This window comes from Plutella xylostella, chromosome 12 (genome assembly GCF_932276165.1).
Source record: "Plutella xylostella chromosome 12, ilPluXylo3.1, whole genome shotgun sequence".
Lineage (NCBI taxonomy): Eukaryota > Metazoa > Arthropoda > Insecta > Lepidoptera > Plutellidae > Plutella > Plutella xylostella.
In genome coordinates, this window is record NC_063992.1 from 5670751 (window position 1) to 5691685 (window position 20935).

Consider the following 20935-nt stretch of genomic DNA (forward strand, 5'->3'; position numbering starts at 1 on the left):
AGATAGAGATGTACCACTTCACTATAGTACAATCACTCGATTGTAATTTAATAGTTATGCTACTCGATACTAGATGGCGTCGAAAACGCATTATAATACCCAATAGCAGCGTATCCACTTGGTATCCACCCGTCGTCGCACGCCTCGGCGAGGGCCGCAGGAGGTCGGCTTTACTAGAACGCGATCCAATGCTCGATTTGCATTGTCATCACCGACGGTACTTTTATACAAACCGAGCATTGGATCGCGGTCTAGCAAACCCAAGGCATGAACAAAAGGTTCTATTGGCTCACGCCAGCTGGTGAAAAGGTGCAGGTACTGAAATCGATATATTTCGGTTTTGTAAGGTACGGTCAGGTGCAAAGAAACCTGACCCCCCTCTCATACTAACAATGCTTCTGAGGGGGGTCAGTTTATCTGCCCCTTACTGTACTACAGCAAATACTCATTTATAGCGCCAAATTTGATATACGTCAAGTAGCCTATTTAATACCTAAATGGAGTTGGGGATACGAAGGTAAATCACAATAGGAGCTACATAATAAAAAAATTGAGATGTTTAAAACATTATATATTCAATTTATAATACTTAACTACCTAAAGCTAATTTGTTTCAATAAATTATTTTCATAATACCACAATAATAATAAAATATATTTACGAATTTATCATTATATTAATTGTTGTAATTTCTTTTTATTAAATAAATTCTGATTCTGATTCTTGTTTCTGATTAATTAATTAATGTTGTTTAATATTCCTGGGACGAAGTGTTTTGTTGTTGACTTTTTTGATGTTCTCTTAACGTTTTTCTGGGCAGCAGTTGAGGTTGAATGTGAGGAAGCACGCCCCCTGTAGATATGGTGACGTCGCTCAGCAACAAGTCCAGCTCGTCGTCGTTGCGAATCGCCAGCAGTATGTGTCGTGGGGTTATTCTGAAACGGTTACAAATTTTTAGTAATAATCCTATGTCTACATCATGGGGTAGGTATAGATATCCAATGGGGGGTAACGCGTGTGATTTTGCCGCTAGGGGCGCTGGCGTCGACTGAGGTCAAGTGACATTAACTTTTCACTAGTTTTAACTCGTATAAATTGGCGGGCTTCGTAATAAATTACATTTTCGTTCATTTCCCTGTTGAAAAGTGATCTCATTTCGCGAAATTATCGCAAATATAGATATTTGTCGATGAATATGCACCCTATGAAAGCTGAATTAAGGAAAAGAGGCCCTAAAACATGACGTGTCCTCCTTTTATTTCCGAACATAGCGGAACTGCACAACATTGCGGCATAGTAAATCGATATGATGATAGTTATTTATAATTAATAAGCTTATGACATACATATGCTCACGGCTGTAATTCCCGAAGGGGTAGTCCGAGGTGACTCGCAAGCCAGTCACCCGCTTTTCGCTGTACATTTGTACTCACGTGATAGGTCACGAGCTGTATCGCCGTTTTTGAATACAGTACATAAGTACAATGCACTGAAGTTCTAGGGTAAGTGGGCAACCCGACTATCAGATGTTTTCAAGCTGCCCGTAGGCCTCAGAGCCTGAAAACAAAAGTCTTCAACCACTGCGTCATGCCAGTGATGACGTATGGTGCAGAGACGTGGACACTGACGGTAGGACTGGTCCACCGATTTAAAGTCGCTCAGCGTGCTATGGAGAGAGCTATGCTTGGGGTTTCTCTGATGGATCGTATTAGAAATGAGGTTATCCGTCAGAGGACTAAGGTTACCGACATATAGCTATCAAAATATGCAAGCTGAAGTGGCAGTGGGCTGCTCATATCTGCCGAAGAACCGATAACCGTTGGGGTAGACGAGTTCTCGAGTGGAGACCACGAACAGGCAAACGCAGCGTGGGACGCCCTCCTGCCCGCTGGATTGACAACCTTAGGCGGGAAGCTGGTAGTGGTTGGATGAGAAAGTCCCAGGACCGAGTGTTGTGGCGCTCCTTATTGGGAGAGGATGTCCAGCAGTGGATGATTATTGGCTGATGATGATGATGATGAAGGCCTCTGACTAGGCTTAACGACTGCTGCCGAAGCAGCAACCGGGACCCACGGCTTAACGTACAGTCTTCGGACTTCGCACGGAAGCGTCCAGAAAAGAACCACTTGAAATCGGTCACCCATCCAACGGCTGACCGTGCCAGTTGTTGCTTAACCTCAGTGATCAATTACGATCACTGAAGCCAGCTCGGCTACGGACGCTTCTAAACTTATGAGATTCAAGATTTTATAATATAAACAGTATAAGTAATAGATAAAGTCGCCTTTGATAAGTTTGACAGCTAGACCTCTTGACCTGCGTCGACAGTGGCGCCAACTGGTGAGCAAAAAAACGGTAGTCCCCATTGGAAATGAATAGCCAGCAGCCAGAGTGACCAAGAGTGACAGCCAGAAGTAATCGGAATAGGGTTTCGTTCCCGTCTTCCCGGGAATTCCCGGGTTTGATTTTTAATCGATTCTATGCTATATTTTCATCTTTATTTATCTGTTTCTCCTACCTTAAACCAAAAAAAAATTATCGGTAGGCTTGTCGTCTACGATCAGAAACTCGGTTTTGTTGTAAATTATTGGAAAATAATACGTGTTATTGATTTAGCGCAGCTGCATTGCAAAGATAAATGACTCATCTACATCACCTTGTTTCACGTCTTCCTGACTCAATATTTTCATCTATATTTATCTGTTGGTCCTACCGCCTGCCTAAAACTAAACAATTGATCGGCTTTTACAGGCTTTTACATATGTGACCAAGAGTATGTAAAAGCTAACGCTAGTGTGACGCCTGTCATATTTTTTTTATGTCCCCGTTTTGTGTCCGCGTGTCCGCGTTTATTTTTTATAAAATTACTAACGCATAGAAAAAACGAAAATAAGAAGTAGGTTGAGCGATAAATCGTTGAATGAATTAATTTTTCTAAAACATGTGTAATTAATTTTATATTTTAATTATAATATATGTCATAATAATATTATTTTCAAACCGTTAATGATAATACCTTTGTTATTGTTTAACTTACAATTAAGAAAAACAAATGATTTGGCATGTTAAAGAAGTTAATTTATCTGACTTTTGCTTTTTTCTACCTATACGAGTGATAAAAGTATATTTGATTTAATTGTAAGTGTTTTAATTGACTTTTTGTATCCGAAAATAGCAAAACCAAGGATTTAAAATAAATTCCCGTTTCCCGGGAATTCCCGGGAAATCTTGAAAAAAAATCCCGTTTCCCGGGAACAGAAAAAGGTCGGGAAAAACGAAACCCTAAATCGGAAGGGCACGAACCTGTACTGATTGCGTAAACAAAATGGCTCTCACCTAGATTTGCCGTTTTCTTTAGCTGCGTTTCCAGCCAGCTCCAGGATCTCAGCAGCCAGGTACTCCAGCACGGCTGCCAGGTATATTGAAGCGCCGCTGCCGACTCGAGGGGCGAAATTACCATGACGTAGGATCCTGTTGATTCTTCCCACTGGGAACATCAACCCTGATCTTTCACTTTTGGTTTTGGGCTTGGCCCGTTTTTTTGACTTCACTGTAGGGTGGTAAATAAAAAATATTTATTAATAAACAGTGAGTTTAACAGTTCAGCTTCTAAATAAAACTTTAGCCAATAACAGTATACGATGAAGCCGTTTCTCTAAATATACATAAATGTGGGTACTTTTAAACAATATTTTACTTACAGGGCATTGCACGTCCAGTCATTTTGATAAAGATTTAATTGATATTTAAGATAAAGTATTATTTCTAAATCTGTATAATTCCACTTACTAACTAGGACGACTAGGACTAACTATAAATTTTTAAATTTTAAAACAACCTCTTCTCTTGAATTTCTTGCCGTTTTTGTTTGTCCATAAGTCCATAGAGAAACTAAACTCATACTATTTTTGTTTATGCCCTTCTATCAGTGCTGCCAACTTGAACAATGTCACAGCTGGATTTGCTGAATCTACAGCGCGCTGTAGATAATTAATGTACTCTGTGGCTGTAGATTCGCTGCAGCGCGGATTCGCATGTTGTAGGGTAAACTACCCAATTATTGACACTTTAAGACGAGTCGTCTGCAAAACTGGCCATAAATACGCATAAAATATTAGTATTGTGGTATTTTTTCCGTAGCGGTCTCAGGTGTATATTCATTTATAATATTTTTGTCAAAACAATGACCCTATAGTCTTAGTTTTTTATTATCAGCTATAAATTTGAAAGAACCCCTATTTCCCAATTATTGACACGGGTTTTCCAATTTATGACACCTCCTGTACCAATTATTGACATACTTGATATTAGGTAATAAAAACCGTTTTAAACAGGAATTAAACCTTTGGGAGGGTACCATGGGTCCGGTTCTCTATTTGGTATATCACGGTGATATATTGAAACACCATAAGTGTCACATACCATAGTCATCAGCTAGTTATCTGACATACCATATATACTGCATCTAATGCTAATGCTAGCAGACTAGTGCCACTGAGTTAGGCTCCTGATCATAGATCTCCTGGGCATTTCTCAAAGGTTCCAGCTAGTGCGTCCTGCTGCTGATGCCGTATGGTTCTGAAACGTGGTCACAGCTGGGCTAACAGGTCCACCGATATAAAGTCGTAATGCGGACTGAACTGGTGTAATAAATCCATCAGAGATCCAATGTGAGATGCCAATAGGCCAGCCACCCAAGAAGAAAGACAGTTGGAGTAATCGAGTTCTCGAGTGAAGGTAACGAACAGGCAAGCGTGACATAGCATGCTTTTTGGCCGTCAGAACCGAGGCTGATCTTAGACCTGGTAAGTACTTGCTGGAAGAGAAAGGCCAAAGAAAAAGTGTGGTGTAGCTTTGTCGCATCTTTATTTTGATGAAGAATCATGAATATGCCTCTGATATCTCCAGTTTATGCTCGCAGAACTACACGTAGCATCCTTGAGGGTTGGCCTGTAGATAAACATGTTCAAGACTAAGGTAATGTCCAGTGTCCCAATCGAAACGAACGATACAGCTGGATATCATTAAATTTTGTGAATCTTGATAATTGTTTACCCGCCGGGTCAGAATCCCAGTTTAAACAGATTACGAGGTGGATTCAGCTGGGTGGGAAGTGTGCAGGACACTTTTGGCCAGGCAAAATGATGACAGGTGGACGTAGAGCAGTTGGCAGGCCACCTGATAGTCAGACGACTTCATATAGGTTGCAGAAAGGCAGTGAGAAGTGAAGTAGAAAAAGTTTTTTTTCTGCTTCACTTCTCACTGCCACTTTTATGGTAAGCTCCCATAAAAATATTTATCGTTTATGAGCGTAATTATTGACATTTTGCCTATATATAGACATGTCAATAATAGGGAAATAGATTACTGACACTATGTCGATAATTGGATTTCACTGTATTGACACTGTGTCATGAATTGGAAATTCGTGTGGGATAAATGATTAAATATTGTCAACGTGATCATTATAGGATATACTACCGGAAAAAGCTAAAATATTAGCATGAAAACAAAAAACATTCCTTCCAATTATTGACCCAATATGTCAATATTAGGAAAATATACCAAAAGGGCTACCTATAATTGACACCACCTAAATTCGAAGTTAAAACCGAAAATAAGTGGTTTTTGAGGTAAGAAATGGAAAAGGAATTTTGTTCCCTTTTCAATCCAAATAACAAATTTAACAATTTTTTTTATGAATACTGGCAAATTTATTCCTAAAGTAGCCACTGTCCTTTGCAAAAAGCGATCCAAGATGGCGGAATTTAAAGAAGCAACGGAGAGGCACGAATTGTCTATGTTTTATTGGTCAGCCATTGCTGTAAAAATGACTGCCGAGTGTTACCATTACAGAATAACTATTACTGCTGCATTCAAAGATAAATATAACTAAATAGAACGAAGCGTTGTCTTGTTTTCTTTAATTATTCCGCGCTGTGTCAATAAATGGAGGGGTGTCAACAATAGGGTAGTTTACCCTACCTATAATATAATAATGCATTATTGCTTAAGAGCACAAAATTAAAACTTTTATTATAATAAATAAGTGGAGGGTGTGCCATAGGCTTAAAAAGTATTCCAAGTAATCTGTGTGTTGTGTATTTTTTTTATTGACATTTCATTCATTCAAATCATTCATGACATTTGCGAAAGCGAAAGCGAAAGGAGTCGAGTCGAGTTGTTTTCATTTTTATACGTCGTTAAAATTTTAATTAGACCTATCTAAAAATGCAGAGAGAAGAAAAGCAGCAGGAGGCTATACTGCAAGCGATTCTAAATAGAGTCAATGATTTGAAAACTGCAATACAAGCCCTTATTACGAAATTAGAAACTGAATATGAAACTATCAATTGGCCAACTTTTCTTGATAATTACGCTATTCTATCAGGACATGTAAGTAATTTAATGCTAACCTACTCCTATGCTATCAATGGAAATACATGTTTCCCGTGTACTAACTAAATCTGGACTTTAACAGCTAACAGGGCTGAGTAAGATTCTGCAAGCAGAAATAGCGCCTCAGCTGCGTTCCCTGGTGGTGCTGCCGCTGCAGCTGGGCTGCAAGCGCGACGAGCAGCTGGCGCAGATGACGGAGGGCCGCGTGCCGGCCTGCACGCACGACCTGGTGCCTGACCTGCTGCGGACCAAGCCCGAGCCCCAGGCGGAGCAACGCCTGCAACAGTTCAACCATAAAGCCAGTACTCTCAATTATGATACAGCCCAGGTAGGCTTAGTTTGATTTGTTCATAGATCTGTTGAAAAATAGCAGCTGTAAAGACAACTCATGTCCATATTTTATTCAATTAAATCCAAAATTTGTTATTGTTAACAATCTGTGGTTCCTTCATCAATATTATAGACTCACTCACTTCCATCCAAAGGTTGTCTGGTAGAGATTGCTATAAGCAATAAGGCCGCCTCTTTGTACTGTTTTATTTTTAAGTTTTGTTTTTTTTGTAATTTTTGTTCTTGGTGCAAATAAAGTGTATTGTATTGTATTGTATTATTAATGATTGATGATCTTAAAATCTCTTATGATTGATCTTAAAATCTGTATTATTGTTTCAGAAACAAGTTGCACAATTTACAAAGGTTGTAAGTCATGTTTGGGAAATTATATCCAAAGAAAGAGAAAACTGGGAAGGAGAATCCATGAGGGCATCTGGTGAGTTCATGTTCTTGCAATATTCTTATGGCTTATGTAGATAATCATGTAATACCTCATATCTGATTTCTTAGGATGTCTATGACAAACACTAAATGTTTCTCACCATGGTAAAAAGCCAGTCAGATTAGGTCAGTAGTCAGAGACTGACTGCCAGGGATGCACCCAACAACGTTTGGGCATCACTTGGGTAGGCTCCTTTTGCACTCTCCTTTTGCACTATGTAATTATGTATACTACTCACTACTCAGTAGTTGTGAGTAGTATACATCTCGCATATGATCATAAACCTATTGATCTTAACTTTCACTTCAAACTATTCAATAATATATTTTTATGTTTCAGGAATACAACCAACACACAACATGGCTGACACCCATGCGCTAGTGACTGCTGTAGGAACTGGCAAAGGCCTCCGCCTGGGTATGCCTGCCATAGTACCAGGAGTAGGTGGTCCCGGCATGGGCCCCCGAGTGCCCACTCCTCAGATGGGGCCCTCCTCACAGACTATGCCCAAGGCTCCTTCCACTATCAAGACCAACATCAAAGCTGCCAATCAAATTCATCCATACCAACGATAAAATCTATATATAAGTACCTACAACAACAAAAATCTGTTAGAAATAAGTTTGATTCATAAAATATTATTGTATACTGTAAATGACTCCATCTCTTTCTTTCTGAGCCTCATTGGCAGCATACATAGCAATAGGAGCGTTTATGAGACGCGTCTTGCATATCATGACCTGACAGAATTCAGCACTACATGTATGTTATTTTCTCTATAACTTCCCCGCGACATCTAGGGAAAAGTTGCTATTTAGATGGCCCAAGAAGGACGGATTAAAAAGAGGACGGAGTGTTGTGGCTCTCCTTGGGAGAGGCCTATGTCCAGAAGTGGATCAATATTGGCTGATGATGATGATAGAAGTAAATAAACATAAGAGATAAAAAAACCTTTCAATACAAGCCACCTGTTTGTAGCTTTATCCTTGTGGTCGGTAGTATCTTAGATAATACAAATACCCACCTATATAATCTCAACCACATTTAAAGTTAATTTTGCAAGCTTGTATTCCCTAGGTATTACAGGAATAAGAAGAAAAACAAAAATTAGATTTATTAGTTATTTATTTAATTCCATACAATATAAGTTAACGGCTAGCATTCTATAACCTAAAGAATAAAATTGTGAAAACATCACATAGCATTTTGCATAGTGTAGAGATACTCGTAGCTTTGCAAGATTCATTGAGCCCGCAATGGAGTGGAGACTGTTAATATTGTAAGCTCGTATAGTGTGAAAACTAAAATATTAATACTTTTAACAAAAAAGCGAGAGAATCCGGTTAGTTCAAGGTGTTTATCTGAAACAAATAAAAATACATATTAAAATATATTTTCAATCAAATAGCATGAAGAGAACGTGGTTAATTACATAAAATATATGCGACCGTGGCTTCTTCGGCAAACCAAGAGCAAGAGCTAACTACTATCTAGCTAGAGATACTTAGAGAGGGCTAGAGCGGAGAGGGTAGGAGCGGCTGCAGAAATCGTGTGACGCGGCTGTAGCCAATATACCTACCTTTTCAGGCGGGAAGCTACGACTCATAGCTCTCACAGTGTCCGTACAGTACCAGTGATCTTAAGCATTTCAGAATAGAATACAATATTTATTCAGAAAACTATTGGTAGTATTTTATCAATAGGTCAATAAAGGTAGGTGAAATACTGCTCTGAACCCAGGAAATAATGAGTTTTTGAGAAAATACTCACGATATCGTCAATCTTGAGTATAGCCCTCACGGTCTCAGTAGACAGCGCGAGCGCGGAGGCGGTGACGTGCAGCGGCTGCAGCACGCTCTCCTGGCGCATGTCGGTGACGCGGCCGCGGCGCACGTTCACGCCCGCGCCCGCCGCGCCGCCCGCCGCCGCCGCGTGCGCCGCGCGCAGCTCCGTCACCGTCTCGATCGCGTTCAGACCTGAAAGGTGACATTACAAATTGAGCAGACTGGGTAAAACAGCAACGGCGTAGCAAAATATTTGAAACTTAGACCTGGTTTCTCATGATTTTGTTAGTTACAGTCTCAATAACGGATTTGCTGACGACGCGTTTAAGGATTATTACCCTTGTTAATTGGATGAGTCCCATGACGAAAATCTAATAGACCATTCATAAATCAAGCATTATGTGAATCATTCACTCACACTTCATTCAATATTCTGTCATATTCATTGAAATTGGTGTCTACAGTGAAACTATAAAGTCCTGAAATTAATGTTTGAGGAACTAAAATTTTCAGGAGCCTGGCACCATTAGAAAAGAAACATAAAAGTCATAACAATTGTTTATGTCAATAGGCGGTTGGCTGTTTTTTTGAATTTTCTTATTAATTATAAGGATAATCTAAATAAAAGCAACAATTTACGCTTGGTTGCAATTAGGAAGATGAAGAAAAATATTCGTAGTTAAGCTAGTGAAGTTATTTATCGAGTTTTAATACAATGTTTAGCGGAACATCAAGCTGGACACATTTTGTCGATTTTGGAGGATGTTTACGCTCGTACAGCGTCTATGACGGGTATGTAGCATTGTAAAAATTGAAATTACTAATTTTTTATTAGTACCAACGCTTCATTTATCGATAAACCTAGGTTTAGAGCCCAAGTCGAACATTGTTTACATACCACTGATTGTAGGTTTCATCTGGTTTCAGTTGAGTCAAACCTTAACATTTTGATACTTGAAGATATTTTTTGTTTACTTACTAAATTCACATTGTGTGAATTTGGGGGGCATTGTATAACTCAAAAAGATTATTTTATTTTATTTTATAGTTATATCGGACCAGCGTGCCAAAGAGGGCAAAATATGGAATATTTCTAACTCCTGGAAGAAACAGAACTGGCCGTCCAAAAAGAGATATTGATGTCTTTACTATGTGTGCCCTTCGTCAACAGATCCAGTTTTTTTATACAGTTGTAATAACGTTATTTATCTAAATAAATATTTATTGGTTTCACTATTAGCCTTCATATTAACACCTTCTAGCTTGTATAAGAGCTTTTTTGTGGATGGTAAGTTGTTTTTAAAATACATAAATAGGTAGGAAGTTAACAGTCAAAATTTCAAGTATCAAAGTCAGTTATGTTTCGCTATATAGGGTTGCTACATGAAAGATAGCAGTGCCCTCATTTAATTTCAGGACTTTATAGTTTCACTGTATGTCTCTATAATGTCAAACAACCTCAAACAACCAAACTTTTTGGTTTTGAGGTTGCCATGGTTACTATTTCTATCGAGGTTGTTTTTTGACATCCGTCATTGAAAATAATATCATTACGCCATGCCCTTTGAAAAACAATACAACGAACTAGATGGAGTGTCAGTGCAAAAGAAAGGACTCAACAAATAACACCTCAATTTCTAAGTAAGGTCTTGTTTTAAAATATTTTGTTAGAAGATTTTTCACTTCATTCAATAGTTCTCATTAAGTCATTACGTTTAACTTCTTATATCTACTTCTGTGGTCTAGTGGTAGAAGCTTAGCTTCATCACCCAGGGATCCCGGGTTCGATTTCCAGGTAGGGCCATCAATTTGTGTTTCTATATTGCGGTTCCAAGTTAGGTTAGGACATTAAATTAAATCTTTTATCTCGGTTTGACATTATATAAAACCCAGACAGTATTTCGCTTCATTTTTTATGTCACACAACATCTAGTTCGTATATTGTTTATCAAAGGCTCTGTTCATTTTTCCATCTTGAATCTTGACAGAATGAGTCACAAGTAAACAACCCGTTGCCTGGTTACCGGTCTTAACCAAGTCTTAGCGGAACCCCACAGCAGCAATCAAGTTTATCACCCGATCAAGGGAGTTAACCCCGTGATTTAGCATGGTGGGACACTCACTAACTTTAACGGTCCAAAATGTAACCAAACCGAGGTATTTTTAACCTAACCGAATGGTGTGAAATTAGGCCTTAGACCTGGTTTCTCATGATTCTGTTAGTTACAGTCTCAATAACGGATTTGCTGACGACGCGTTTAAGGATTATTACCCTTGTTAATTGGATGAGTCCCATGACAAAAATCTAATAGACCATTCATAAATCAAGCATTATGTGAATCATTCACTCACACTTCATTCAATATTCTGTCATATTCATTGAAATTGGTGTCTATGTCTCTATAATGTCAAACAACCTCAAACAACCAAACTTTTTGGTTTTGAGGTTGCCATGGTTACTATTTCTATCGAGGTTGTTTTTTGACATCCGTCATTGAAAATAATATCATTACGCCATGCCCTTTGAAAAACAATACAACGAACTAGATGGAGTGTCAGTGCAAAAGAAAGGACTCAACAAATAACACCTCAATTTCTAAGTAAGGTCTTGTTTTAAAATATTTTGTTAGAAGATTTTTCACTTAATTCAATAGTTCTCATTAAGTCATTAGGTTTAACTTCTTATATCTACTTCTGTGGTCTAGTGGTAGAAAGATCAGCTTCATCACACAGGGATCCCGGGTTCGATTTCCAGGTAGGGCCATCAATTTGTGTTTCTATATTGCGGTTCCAAGTTAGGTTAGGACATTAAATTAAATCCTTTATCTCGGTTTGACATTATATAAAACCCAGACAGTATTTCGCTTCATTTTTTATGTCACACAACATCTAGTTCGTATATTGTTTATCAAAGGCTCTGTTCATTTTTCCATCTTGAATCTTGACAGAATGAGTCACAAGTAAACAACCCGTTGCCTGGTTACCGGTCTTAACCAAGTCTTAGCGGAACCCCACAGCAGCAATCAAGTTTATCACCCGATCAAGGGAGTTAACCCCGTGATTTAGCATGGTGGGACACTCACTAACTTTAACGGTCCAAAATGTAACCAAACCAAGGTATTTTTAACCTAACCGAATGGTGTGAAATTAGGCCTTAATGTGCCAAGACTTTCACTGTGCTACCACAAAAAACTTTAAACAATGTTTAACTAGTGTTTAAAACGAAATTTGACAGATTCTGTAGGCGTTTGACAGCGCTAAACACCAGTTAAATACTGTTAAGTTTTTGTGGTAAGGCCCTTAGGTTTTACAAGAGTTCGACCTATAGGACACTTTCCCTAAAGGTGCGTCAACAACACGCGGTATGTGCAGGACGCAATTCTACTGCTGCCGCTTTAGATAAATTATCCGACAAATACATGCATAAATCCAACAAAACTCACCAGCATTCTCAGCAAGCGTGTACGGCACGACCTCCAGCGCATCCGCATACGCCCTCAGACAGTAATGATCAGCACCAGGAGCGGAGATGCTCTCACGAGCCAGCGCTGCGGCGGCGGCGGACTCGGGCGCGCCGCCGCCGGGCAGCAGCGCGGGCCGGCGCGCCACGCAGCGCACGGCGCACAGCGCGTCGTGTAAAGAACGAGCCGCCTCGGCGACCACCGCGCCCGACGTGCCGCGGACGACGACGGACACCGTCTTGCCGCCGCCCTGGATGCCTGTCATCTGGGAAGGGAGAAGATTTGGTTATGGGGAGTTTGATTGCTTGTGACCAGTAGTCATAACAGGAAGTAGCCAACACAAGACGTGTTCTGCAGCTCATAGACCTCTGAAACACTGCATAAGCACCATAATACCGTGTTCTATGCCTTTTTCATATGACCACTATGGCTCTCTAAGGGCCAGTTTTTTGATCCGTGGTCAACTTTAACCATTAGTCAAGTCACTTGTCAAGCATGACAGTTGCATACAAATTTGAGCGGTTTTTAACTAATAATGGTCGCCATTTTTGACCAATGGTTGAGTTAACTAAGGATCAAAAAACTGGCCCTAAGGCAATCGGTCATTGGGCTACATTACATTTTGCTTTGAATGAAATCTAAGGAATATAAAGTTGTTAATAATGCTGTAGACATGTAACCACATACCTTGATGTACTTGCCGCTGGGCTCGCTGACCTCCTCGACGAGGTCGACATTGACCAGGTTCTCTGCGGTGAAGTGGTCGAGCGAGGCGATGGGCCGGCAGCCCAGCGTCTTGCACACGAAGTCAATGTCCTCGCGCTCAATGTCCTTGATCACCATGCACTTGATCTTGTCCAGGAAGTGGATGGCCAGGTCGCTCAGGGCGTCTCTGTAATGTTGGTAACATAAACATAAGGCTATTTGTAATTCATAATGGTGTGTGTAAAAAAAATGTATGGAAATGCAAGCTGATATCAGCGTCGAAGGCTTTGCTAGGTTTTAAGTTTTCCTATTCACAGTAAGATATGGTGTGAAAGTGTACTATTATCTAAGTCACTCCATGCAAAGGCTCACGGGACTTCTTCCGTTGCACTCATACTCATGGCCTAGCTCCAGTTATGTAGAACGGCTCGGCACGCTTGCTTTTAATGCTTCATGGTCACGTTTAGACAACCATACTTATACTAAGTTAATATAAAAGCAATAGTAACCTCAAGATGGACTTCTGCACGAGCAGCACGTTGCAGCCGGCCTTCTTGATCTGCTTCACGATGTTGAGGATGTACTGGCGCTCCTCCTTCAGCACGCGGTCCATCGCCGCGTAGTCCGACACGATCACGTTGTGGTCCATCTGGTAATGGGGCACAACTCGGTTAATATAATGAAAGACCAGTGGGTGGTTTAAAAAAACCCAAGTTAATTGTAATTTGGTGCAACAAGAGATTGATATTCCTCTGGACCTCCGGGTATAGAAGCAATGCTATAACTACAACCATTACAGGAAAGATGAAATTAATAACTTCACTATCATGGCTAGCCCCTGAAAAAAGTATGAGCGTAATAAGCGTTATTTGACAAAACATGCCTTTCTGAAATGGAGGTAGACTAATATTAATAAATAATAATACCATTAACAAATAATTGTAAAATTTTAGTGAATAAACAATTTCAACAATTATGAACATCCCGAAAAAGTCGTAATCTCCTCTAATTTTATGCACTCAAAAATAAAATAGCATCAAACTCACATCGGTCTTAGGCGGCGAGATACAGAACTGTATCAGGCCCACCTTGGCCTTCTCCAGCCGGTGCGGGCCGCTGACGTTGGCCGCGCGGTGGCCGATGACGAGGCCGGCGATCAGCTCCGTGTCCTCCACGGTGCCGCCGACGCGCTCCAGCACCTTCACGTCGCGCAGGTCCACGCGCGCGCCCACGCCGCCCACGATCGGCTCCATCACTGGAATAGGGGTGTATTGGTTATTTGTTTGGCTATCAAGCTTTACTTGTATGTGTGTATAGTTTTTGTGGAAACTGTATTATTGGTTTGGCTATGGGATCATAATTAAACACTCAGAAAATCGCATGAATGTATTTAATATGACAATGTGGCACGCTGTGCCCCAACATAGCTTAAAATACACAGTAAAAAGCCTAAAAATTATGCAGGGCCACACTCAGAAAATCGCATGAATGTATTTAATATGACAATGTGGCACGCTGTGCCCCAACATAGCTTAAAATACACAGTAAAAAGCCTAAAAATTGGTCTATATAGGAATAAAATTGGCATAACACAAAATTTACATAATAACAGGTTAACATACCAGTACGGATGGCCTGGACAGCGATAGGGGCCAACAGAGTGGAGTGCTGGGACACCACCTTGGAGTTCAGAGATGTGGCCGCCGCCTTCAGCAGAACCTCTTCATTGGACAAGTCCACAGGTGTGGCCATGCTTTCAATCACCTGGAATATGCCAATATGGAATTAGTGCCTTGAATAACATTGCCCTGACCCAAGGGGCAGCAGTGGATGATTATGAGCTGATGATGATATTGTGGTAATAGCAAAGTAAAAAAAATCAAAAATGGTGTTACAAACTTTACCAAGGTTAAGCCCAATATCTTTCAAAACAACAAACACATACAATAACACATCATGTTTGTTCTGGTTAGAATGTGATCACATTCATTCTTAAGACTGTATAATTTTTCTTTAATGAATCTCGACAAATTTAATCTAATCTGTAATTTTACCTGTAAAGCAGATGTAAGAGCTTTCTGGAATCCGTCTGAAATGACGGTGGGGTGGATGCCCTTCTGCAGCAGCTTCTCTGCAGCGTCGAGCAGTGCCCCGGCAATCACCACCACGGTGGTGGTGCCGTCCCCAGCCTCAATGTCCTGGGCTCTTGACAGCTCCACCAGCTGCAACCAATATTTATGTATCATATTTATGTTGGAATAAAAGTAAGACATTGATGCCCGTTTTCACCAAGACATCCTAAACAGTCTCATATGTAAAAGTTCCCTAAGCTAAGAGACTCCATGAATCCACCTCCTACGTAAATTCATTTTCACCAAGCTAGAATCTTCCTAGCAATCCATCACCTAAATAATAGTGATGTATTTTTTTATATTTTTACCGATTCAATTTCATTCATTCATTTTGCTGTCAACAATGGCTGCTTGTCAATTGTCTATGCTTTTAAAAATAAATATTATCTGTGATGTTGACAGTTGACACTTTTGACACTTTGTTCATAAACAAAAGTTGGTTGTTTATAAACAGTAGTTAGTTAGTAAAAGAGAGTTATAGAGAGTTGGTCAAGTCACACGTGTTATTTTCTTTATGAGTCACACTGTAGAAGAAGAAGCATTTAATAAAGCAATGGCAGAAAAGAAGAAACGCGGACAAAATTTTACAATGGAAGAGAAGGACAGACTAATAAAGTTATTAGCACAGTATCGGTCCACAATATTAAATAAAAAAACGGACGGTACCACCAATATGGCGAAGATGCAAGCCTGGAATGCTTTAACGAATAAATTTAATAGTTGTGGCTCAACTTACAGGTGTGTATTATTACTACTGCTACTCGCTAATGCAACTTAATGAAGCTGTAACCTTGTTGATAATTTTCCTTAACTTTTTTAAACTTAATTGTGTATGTTTTAGAACTAAAGATTCACTGGTGAAACAGTGGGACAAATTAAAAACGGAGGCCAAAATATATAACGGAAAAAATAAAAAAGGTGTAATGGGCACAGGAGGTGGACCATCCACGGTAAAATCCGATCCAGTTTTGGACCAGGCGTGCGACCTGCTGGGGAGGGCATGCTCAGGCATGCTAGCTGTCAATGACAGTGATGCTGATATACCTACAAGTGGGGCACTAGAAAGCAGTATGTTTCATGATATTGTAAGTTACTAAAAATTGTATTTGAATAATTAGGTGATGGGTATTTCTGGTCAGTAAACTTAACATAAATGTTTGTTCCAGGCCACAGAAGTTGAGATATATGAAAGAGAAGGAGAGCAGGATGTACCAATGGTAAGTTGTTTTATTTATGATTAATCTCTTTTTACACATTGTCATCATCAGCACATCTCTTTTTGGATATTTGACAATATCCATACTTATACATTCTATTCTCTGTGGGGGTGTAAGTACCTGCACCTGGCTCACTCGAGTGGAACCTTTGTGCATATCCCCAAGGTCTAAACTGCCTTCCTAAGCTTGGACCATTTCCCACCACGCTGGTCCACTGCGGGTTGGTGGGTCCACGTATCTAGATATGTAGGTTTCCTCACGATGTTTTCCTTCACCGTAAGAGCGATGGTATACATTGTACTTAAGTTAAGAGAACTCATTGGTATCAGCGCTGGGATTCGAACCCGCATCTCTTGCGTGAGAAGCGGGCGCTTACCCGACTGAGCTACCACCGCTCCCATACTTATACATTATAATTATTATTTTTTTTTGTAGGAGAATATGACTGTACAGGATGTTGCTCCTGGTCCCAGCTGCCTGGTTGAATTTCAATCAACTCCTGTAAGTAACCTAGCTCAGTACACACAAAATATCACAGTAGAAAAAGCATCCTTCTTGAATAGATTCTTCATTTGTTTCAGGCAAATATGAATATCCCAGATGCTGTTCCTGGTCCAAGCGGTGTCACTCAACAAATGCCACTAACAGACATCCCGGTAAGCATAAAAGATAAGCATTGCAAATATTTTTAATGCATGATATTTTTTACTGACGTGTCCATAGTCGAGCTAGCTTTAGTGATCTTAAGTGGTTACTGAGGTTAAGCAACAACTGGCACAGTCAGCGTGGTGGACTAGGCCTAAACCCTTCCTTCATTGAAAGGAGACCCGTGCCCCAGCAGTGGGGATGTATGTGATGGGTCGTGATGATGATGATGATTTTTTACTAATAAATACATATTTTTTTAGGATCAAGAAAATACAACTACAGGCCAACCATTGTGGTCAAGACGGCGTCGACCTCAAATGGGTGCCAGGCATGAGAGAACAGAGGCGCTGGAAAATATAACCTCCAGCTTTTGCAATGTTCAGCAGCAGAAATTGACCTATGAACAATTGAAAGTTCAATTGCTGATGGACGAGAAAATATTTAAAGATAGCTTGTACAAAATACAATTAACTACAGCTGAAAAGGAGCTGGAAATAAAAGTAGAAATACTAAAACAAATTCAAAGTAAGTATAAAAGTTTAACATTTAATTATTATCAATATTTTCAAAATATTCCGTAACTTGGTCTCTTCGAAATCCATAAATTGGGTCCGCAACACCATCTAATGGGAAATGTATCTGCCCATTATCTATTAACTCATTTAAGTTCTGGAGAAGACCTTCATTGGCGGGTTCCGGCTCCCTGTTTAATATACAGAAGTTATGCAGGATACAACAGGCCAGTATAACATTCACTGCAGTCTTCAGTTTCAGTCTGATACCAACAGCTAAAACTGGGAATCTTCTTTTCAGGACTCCATACTGTCGTTCCACAACATTTCTAGTTTTAATTTGGGCTTCATTAAATCTTTGTTGGCCTTGCGTGATTGGATGTACATGTGGTGTTAAGAGATGTGACTGAAAATGGGAGAAAACAACTTTTATTAAGTCTTGCTTTTTTATTTTCAGGAGGCGGCTTATCACTTGAGAACATTATGGGCAAGAAGAAAGATGAATAATTTTTTTGTACTTGATTTTGATAAATATTTGTTTGATTTAGAGATGAATAATTTTTTGTACTTAATTTTAATAAATATTTGTTTGATTTAATTCATTTTATTACTACAATTTACCTTTAGAGGATAGCCACTGTCTCCCAATAAGTAGCCGCAGCCGTAGTCTCCTCTTTCAAATTTATTGTATCGGTTGCTGTTTTGGTAGATAGCTGAATCATGGGTTGATCCAGGCCATCGTGCCACTACATCTGTTACTAATAATTGGGCAGTGCTAATTGTTTGAACATTAATGGACATGTATCCTTTCCTATTACGGAAAATTTCAGCATCATCGCCTCCTGAAAGAAAAAAATATTCTTAAGTCTTTGAAAGTCCAAGGTAAGTTTGATTTGTCTTCAGAATAAAATAATTTTCTCTATGATTACTAATAAGTAATAATTAAATTAATCATCATTACGTACCAGGTGATTGTATTCTTACGTGTGTACAATCTATGCAGCCTAACACATTAGGGAACTTTGCTATTTTAAAGAAATCCCATTTGACTTTTCTCTGTTCTTCTTCGGACTCTGGAAATTTAATGAATTCTGCTCGTAGGCTTACGATGGCTTCAGTGACTCGTTTAACTATGCGGCTACATGAGGCTACACTGAATCCTCCGAGATCTCCGATTGCGAGTAAATGATTACCAGTGGCATAGTAGCGCAATGTCATGAGTAATTGATTAATTGGTGGAATAGAGTGGTTTCTGTAATTAAATAATAAATATGTTAAAATATACATCAAGTAAATCTTTTCACAAAATCACGATGGTATTATAGGTGATCAGAATCTTACCTATCCTCCTGGAACTCAATTTTTGATTCGATTTTTGTTAGCAGGAAAAGGACACTTCTTTTAGTTAACCTGAACCTTCTAAAAAAGTCCAAGTCGTCATATTTTTGGAAGTAATCCGTTCTCTCACGGAATATACGTGGTCGATCCCATAATACACGATCTGTGATCAATTCGATAGCCTCAATAGTGTCGATAAAATCACTCATTTTGTAGCTATAAAATATATTTTGCGAACACAAAAACTGTCACCTAACGTTTATGAGGCCGAAATTCCACCTCCTAAATTTAGGAAGTCCCTAACGGATTTAAGTGACAGTTCGTCAGTGGTGAAAACCATTCTACGCTTAGGAGATCCTTAAAATGAGTTAAAAGTTTCCTAAAATTTAGGATGTCTTGGTGAAAACGGGCATCAATATTACTTTTTTTATGCAGAGCATAATTCTAGTTTTTCATTTATTTATTCTTTATGGCACAATATACAAAAGTAATTATGTACAATCAGGTGGACTTAAGGACTTCATTCCTGTTACTCTAAGTTTCATGTAATCAGAAATAGAATGGTTCATGTTTTTCCCTAACAATCCAACTGAATTTTGTGTAGGTGTTCAATGGTTGTTTGTTTATATCATATTTAAGAGATGAACTTACCATTTTAGCAGCTGGGTGGATGACACTGATTTGTTTCAGAATGGTAGCTCCATCATTTGTGATTGTTACTTCACCATTTGCAGCTTGGATCTAGAAGAACATAGAACATAGTTTTAGATTTTCCACCAGTCATTATTTTTGTTACTAGTGATACATATAAGTAAACTTATAAGATTTTACCATTTTATCCATGCCCCTTGGGCCCAGACTTGTGCGAATAGCATCTGATACAGCTGAAAAAATAAAAAAACTTGTTTAGGCATAAGGTGTAGGATTCCCAAAGCGATTTTCATACTTCATACACATAATGAATAATAGAGAAGTCGTATTAAAATGATACGGAGTATTAGTCATACTGCTTTGTGCTAGTAAAAATTTTGACAGCCCAGAGGCTAAGGAAAAATGTTTATATTCTGAACTTTTCCACAATAATTCAGAAATTTATCAATGAAGGTTTATTTATTTTAAGATTAGGAAGCGTTATGTACCATTCCTTGCAAATATACGGTGTATTTTATAGAATAAATCAGTAAACAAATAACAGATGTAAAATACCTTTTGCGGCAGCTATGTTGCTAAGCCGAATATCGGTAGGCTTGCTTTTATCCTTGTATACTGACGAATTAACTCTAGCAGAATCACCACCAGCTTTGGGAGCCATTTTTAAGAATATATATTTATATTTTATTCACTGGATTACAAAGATAAAAGCCGATTTCAAAATATATTTTATTTTCCGACTGTAAACAAATGAACGAAGAGAAATATTTGACATTGACATTTGTCAAAATGACGTTTGTCAGCTGACATATTTCTTTGTCTATGGCTTAAAACAGCATTCACAAATAAAATAAATATGAATAACTGAAAATATTAACGGCGGCACAGATAAGAAAGCCTATCACGGCGGTACGGCAGCGGCCTAAATGGAAACCGAACCAACAGTACAATATTTTTAAAGACCTCAAGAGTCATCGTTAACATCGTTTGGAAAAGACTGCTCAATTTCAGTTATTATTCTGAGCTTATAAGATATGTTATTTACCGCCATCTAGTGTCGAGTAGCATTACTAAACAAATCATAGTTTCAGAATTTTCTCAGAATAATAACTGCATCTAAACTTTAAAGTATGAGGTGCATGAAAAGTGCGTCCCCGCTGTGCATGGCCCCGACAATCGTTAGGATGCCTTTGCACTAGAGCGGAACGGTGTTCTTTCGCCACAATGACAAACTCGTTCTAACGCATATACTGATGGTAACTAGGTAGTTAGTCTATTTTAATTTCAAGGGTTTCTCTGCAAACAAGCCATTA

The 20935-nt window shown here is 39.1% G+C and overlaps 5 protein-coding genes across 6 annotated transcripts; 2 read left to right on the top strand and 3 right to left on the bottom strand.

The window, feature by feature from the left end:
• Positions 1–696: 696 nt before the first annotated feature.
• LOC105388688 (histone H2A-beta, sperm-like) lies at positions 697–3868 on the bottom strand. 2 transcript variants are annotated; one of them, XM_038119147.2, is made up of 3 exons: positions 3790–3856; positions 3337–3550; positions 697–935 (listed from the first exon to the last, which is right to left on the bottom strand). In XM_038119147.2, coding segments are annotated over exons 1-3 (399 nt in total). In that variant the 5' UTR covers positions 3791–3856; the 3' UTR covers positions 697–751. The 2 variants fall into 2 exon arrangements, with proteins under 2 accessions (XP_037975075.1, XP_011557944.3); XM_011559642.3 differs by having other exon boundaries at positions 699–935; positions 3702–3868.
• A 2268-nt stretch (positions 3869–6136) lies between these two features.
• LOC105388689 (mediator of RNA polymerase II transcription subunit 8) lies at positions 6137–8564 on the top strand. The gene is made up of 4 exons (XM_048624574.1): positions 6137–6396; positions 6482–6727; positions 7072–7168; positions 7514–8564. The coding sequence occupies exons 1-4, from the start codon at positions 6232–6234 to the stop codon at positions 7747–7749; spliced, it is 744 nt and encodes a 247-aa protein (XP_048480531.1). The 5' UTR covers positions 6137–6231; the 3' UTR covers positions 7750–8564.
• On the bottom strand, positions 8282–20397 carry LOC105388703 (T-complex protein 1 subunit delta). Its single transcript, XM_038119146.2, has 11 exons — positions 20178–20397; positions 19803–19855; positions 19623–19712; positions 15179–15346; positions 14747–14888; positions 14171–14379; positions 13634–13773; positions 13107–13311; positions 12402–12684; positions 8945–9150; positions 8282–8535 (listed from the first exon to the last, which is right to left on the bottom strand). The coding sequence occupies exons 1-11, from the start codon at positions 20281–20283 to the stop codon at positions 8518–8520; spliced, it is 1620 nt and encodes a 539-aa protein (XP_037975074.1). The 5' UTR covers positions 20284–20397; the 3' UTR covers positions 8282–8517.
• Positions 15416–18210, top strand: LOC119691468. The gene is made up of 7 exons (XM_038109002.2): positions 15416–15994; positions 16098–16341; positions 16423–16473; positions 16909–16974; positions 17055–17129; positions 17382–17646; positions 18091–18210. Exons 1-7 carry the CDS (start codon positions 15771–15773, stop codon positions 18138–18140), a joined length of 975 nt encoding a protein of 324 aa, XP_037964930.1. The 5' UTR covers positions 15416–15770; the 3' UTR covers positions 18141–18210.
• LOC119691518 (putative nuclease HARBI1) lies at positions 17561–19386 on the bottom strand. Its single transcript, XM_038109152.2, has 4 exons — positions 18975–19386; positions 18599–18885; positions 18255–18475; positions 17561–18039 (listed from the first exon to the last, which is right to left on the bottom strand). Exons 1-4 carry the CDS (start codon positions 19178–19180, stop codon positions 17668–17670), a joined length of 1086 nt encoding a protein of 361 aa, XP_037965080.2. The 5' UTR covers positions 19181–19386; the 3' UTR covers positions 17561–17667.
• Positions 20398–20935: the final 538 nt, after the last annotated feature.

Coding starts and splice junctions, on each gene's coding strand:
- LOC105388688 (XM_011559642.3), bottom strand. CDS start 3,723: ATGACTGGACGTGCAATGCCCT. Junction 3,551..3,701: donor GACTGGACGTGCAATGCCCT/GTAAGTAAAATA, acceptor ACCACCCTACAG/TGAAGTCAAAAAAACGGGCC. Junction 936..3,336: donor AAAGAAAACGGCAAATCTAG/GTGAGAGCCATT, acceptor TAACCGTTTCAG/AATAACCCCACGACACATAC.
- LOC105388689 (XM_048624574.1), top strand. CDS start 6,232: ATGCAGAGAGAAGAAAAGCAGCAGGAGGCTATACTGCAAGCGATTCTA. Junction 6,397..6,481: donor ACGCTATTCTATCAGGACAT/GTAAGTAATTTA, acceptor GGACTTTAACAG/CTAACAGGGCTGAGTAAGAT. Junction 6,728..7,071: donor TCAATTATGATACAGCCCAG/GTAGGCTTAGTT, acceptor TTATTGTTTCAG/AAACAAGTTGCACAATTTAC.
- LOC119691468 (XM_038109002.2), top strand. CDS start 15,771: ATGAGTCACACTGTAGAAGAAGAAGCATTTAATAAAGCAATGGCAGAA. Junction 15,995..16,097: donor AGTTGTGGCTCAACTTACAG/GTGTGTATTATT, acceptor TGTATGTTTTAG/AACTAAAGATTCACTGGTGA. Junction 16,975..17,054: donor TTGAATTTCAATCAACTCCT/GTAAGTAACCTA, acceptor CATTTGTTTCAG/GCAAATATGAATATCCCAGA.
- LOC119691518 (XM_038109152.2), bottom strand. CDS start 19,180: ATGAGTGATTTTATCGACACTATTGAGGCTATCGAATTGATCACAGAT. Junction 18,476..18,598: donor CGTAAGAATACAATCACCTG/GTACGTAATGAT, acceptor TTTTTCTTTCAG/GAGGCGATGATGCTGAAATT. Junction 18,040..18,254: donor ACAGTGGCTATCCTCTAAAG/GTAAATTGTAGT, acceptor TCCCATTTTCAG/TCACATCTCTTAACACCACA.
- LOC105388703 (XM_038119146.2), bottom strand. CDS start 20,283: ATGGCTCCCAAAGCTGGTGGTGATTCTGCTAGAGTTAATTCGTCAGTA. Junction 19,713..19,802: donor CAAGGGGCATGGATAAAATG/GTAAAATCTTAT, acceptor ATGTTCTTCTAG/ATCCAAGCTGCAAATGGTGA. Junction 9,151..12,401: donor CACGCTTGCTGAGAATGCTG/GTGAGTTTTGTT, acceptor GTCACCTTTCAG/GTCTGAACGCGATCGAGACG.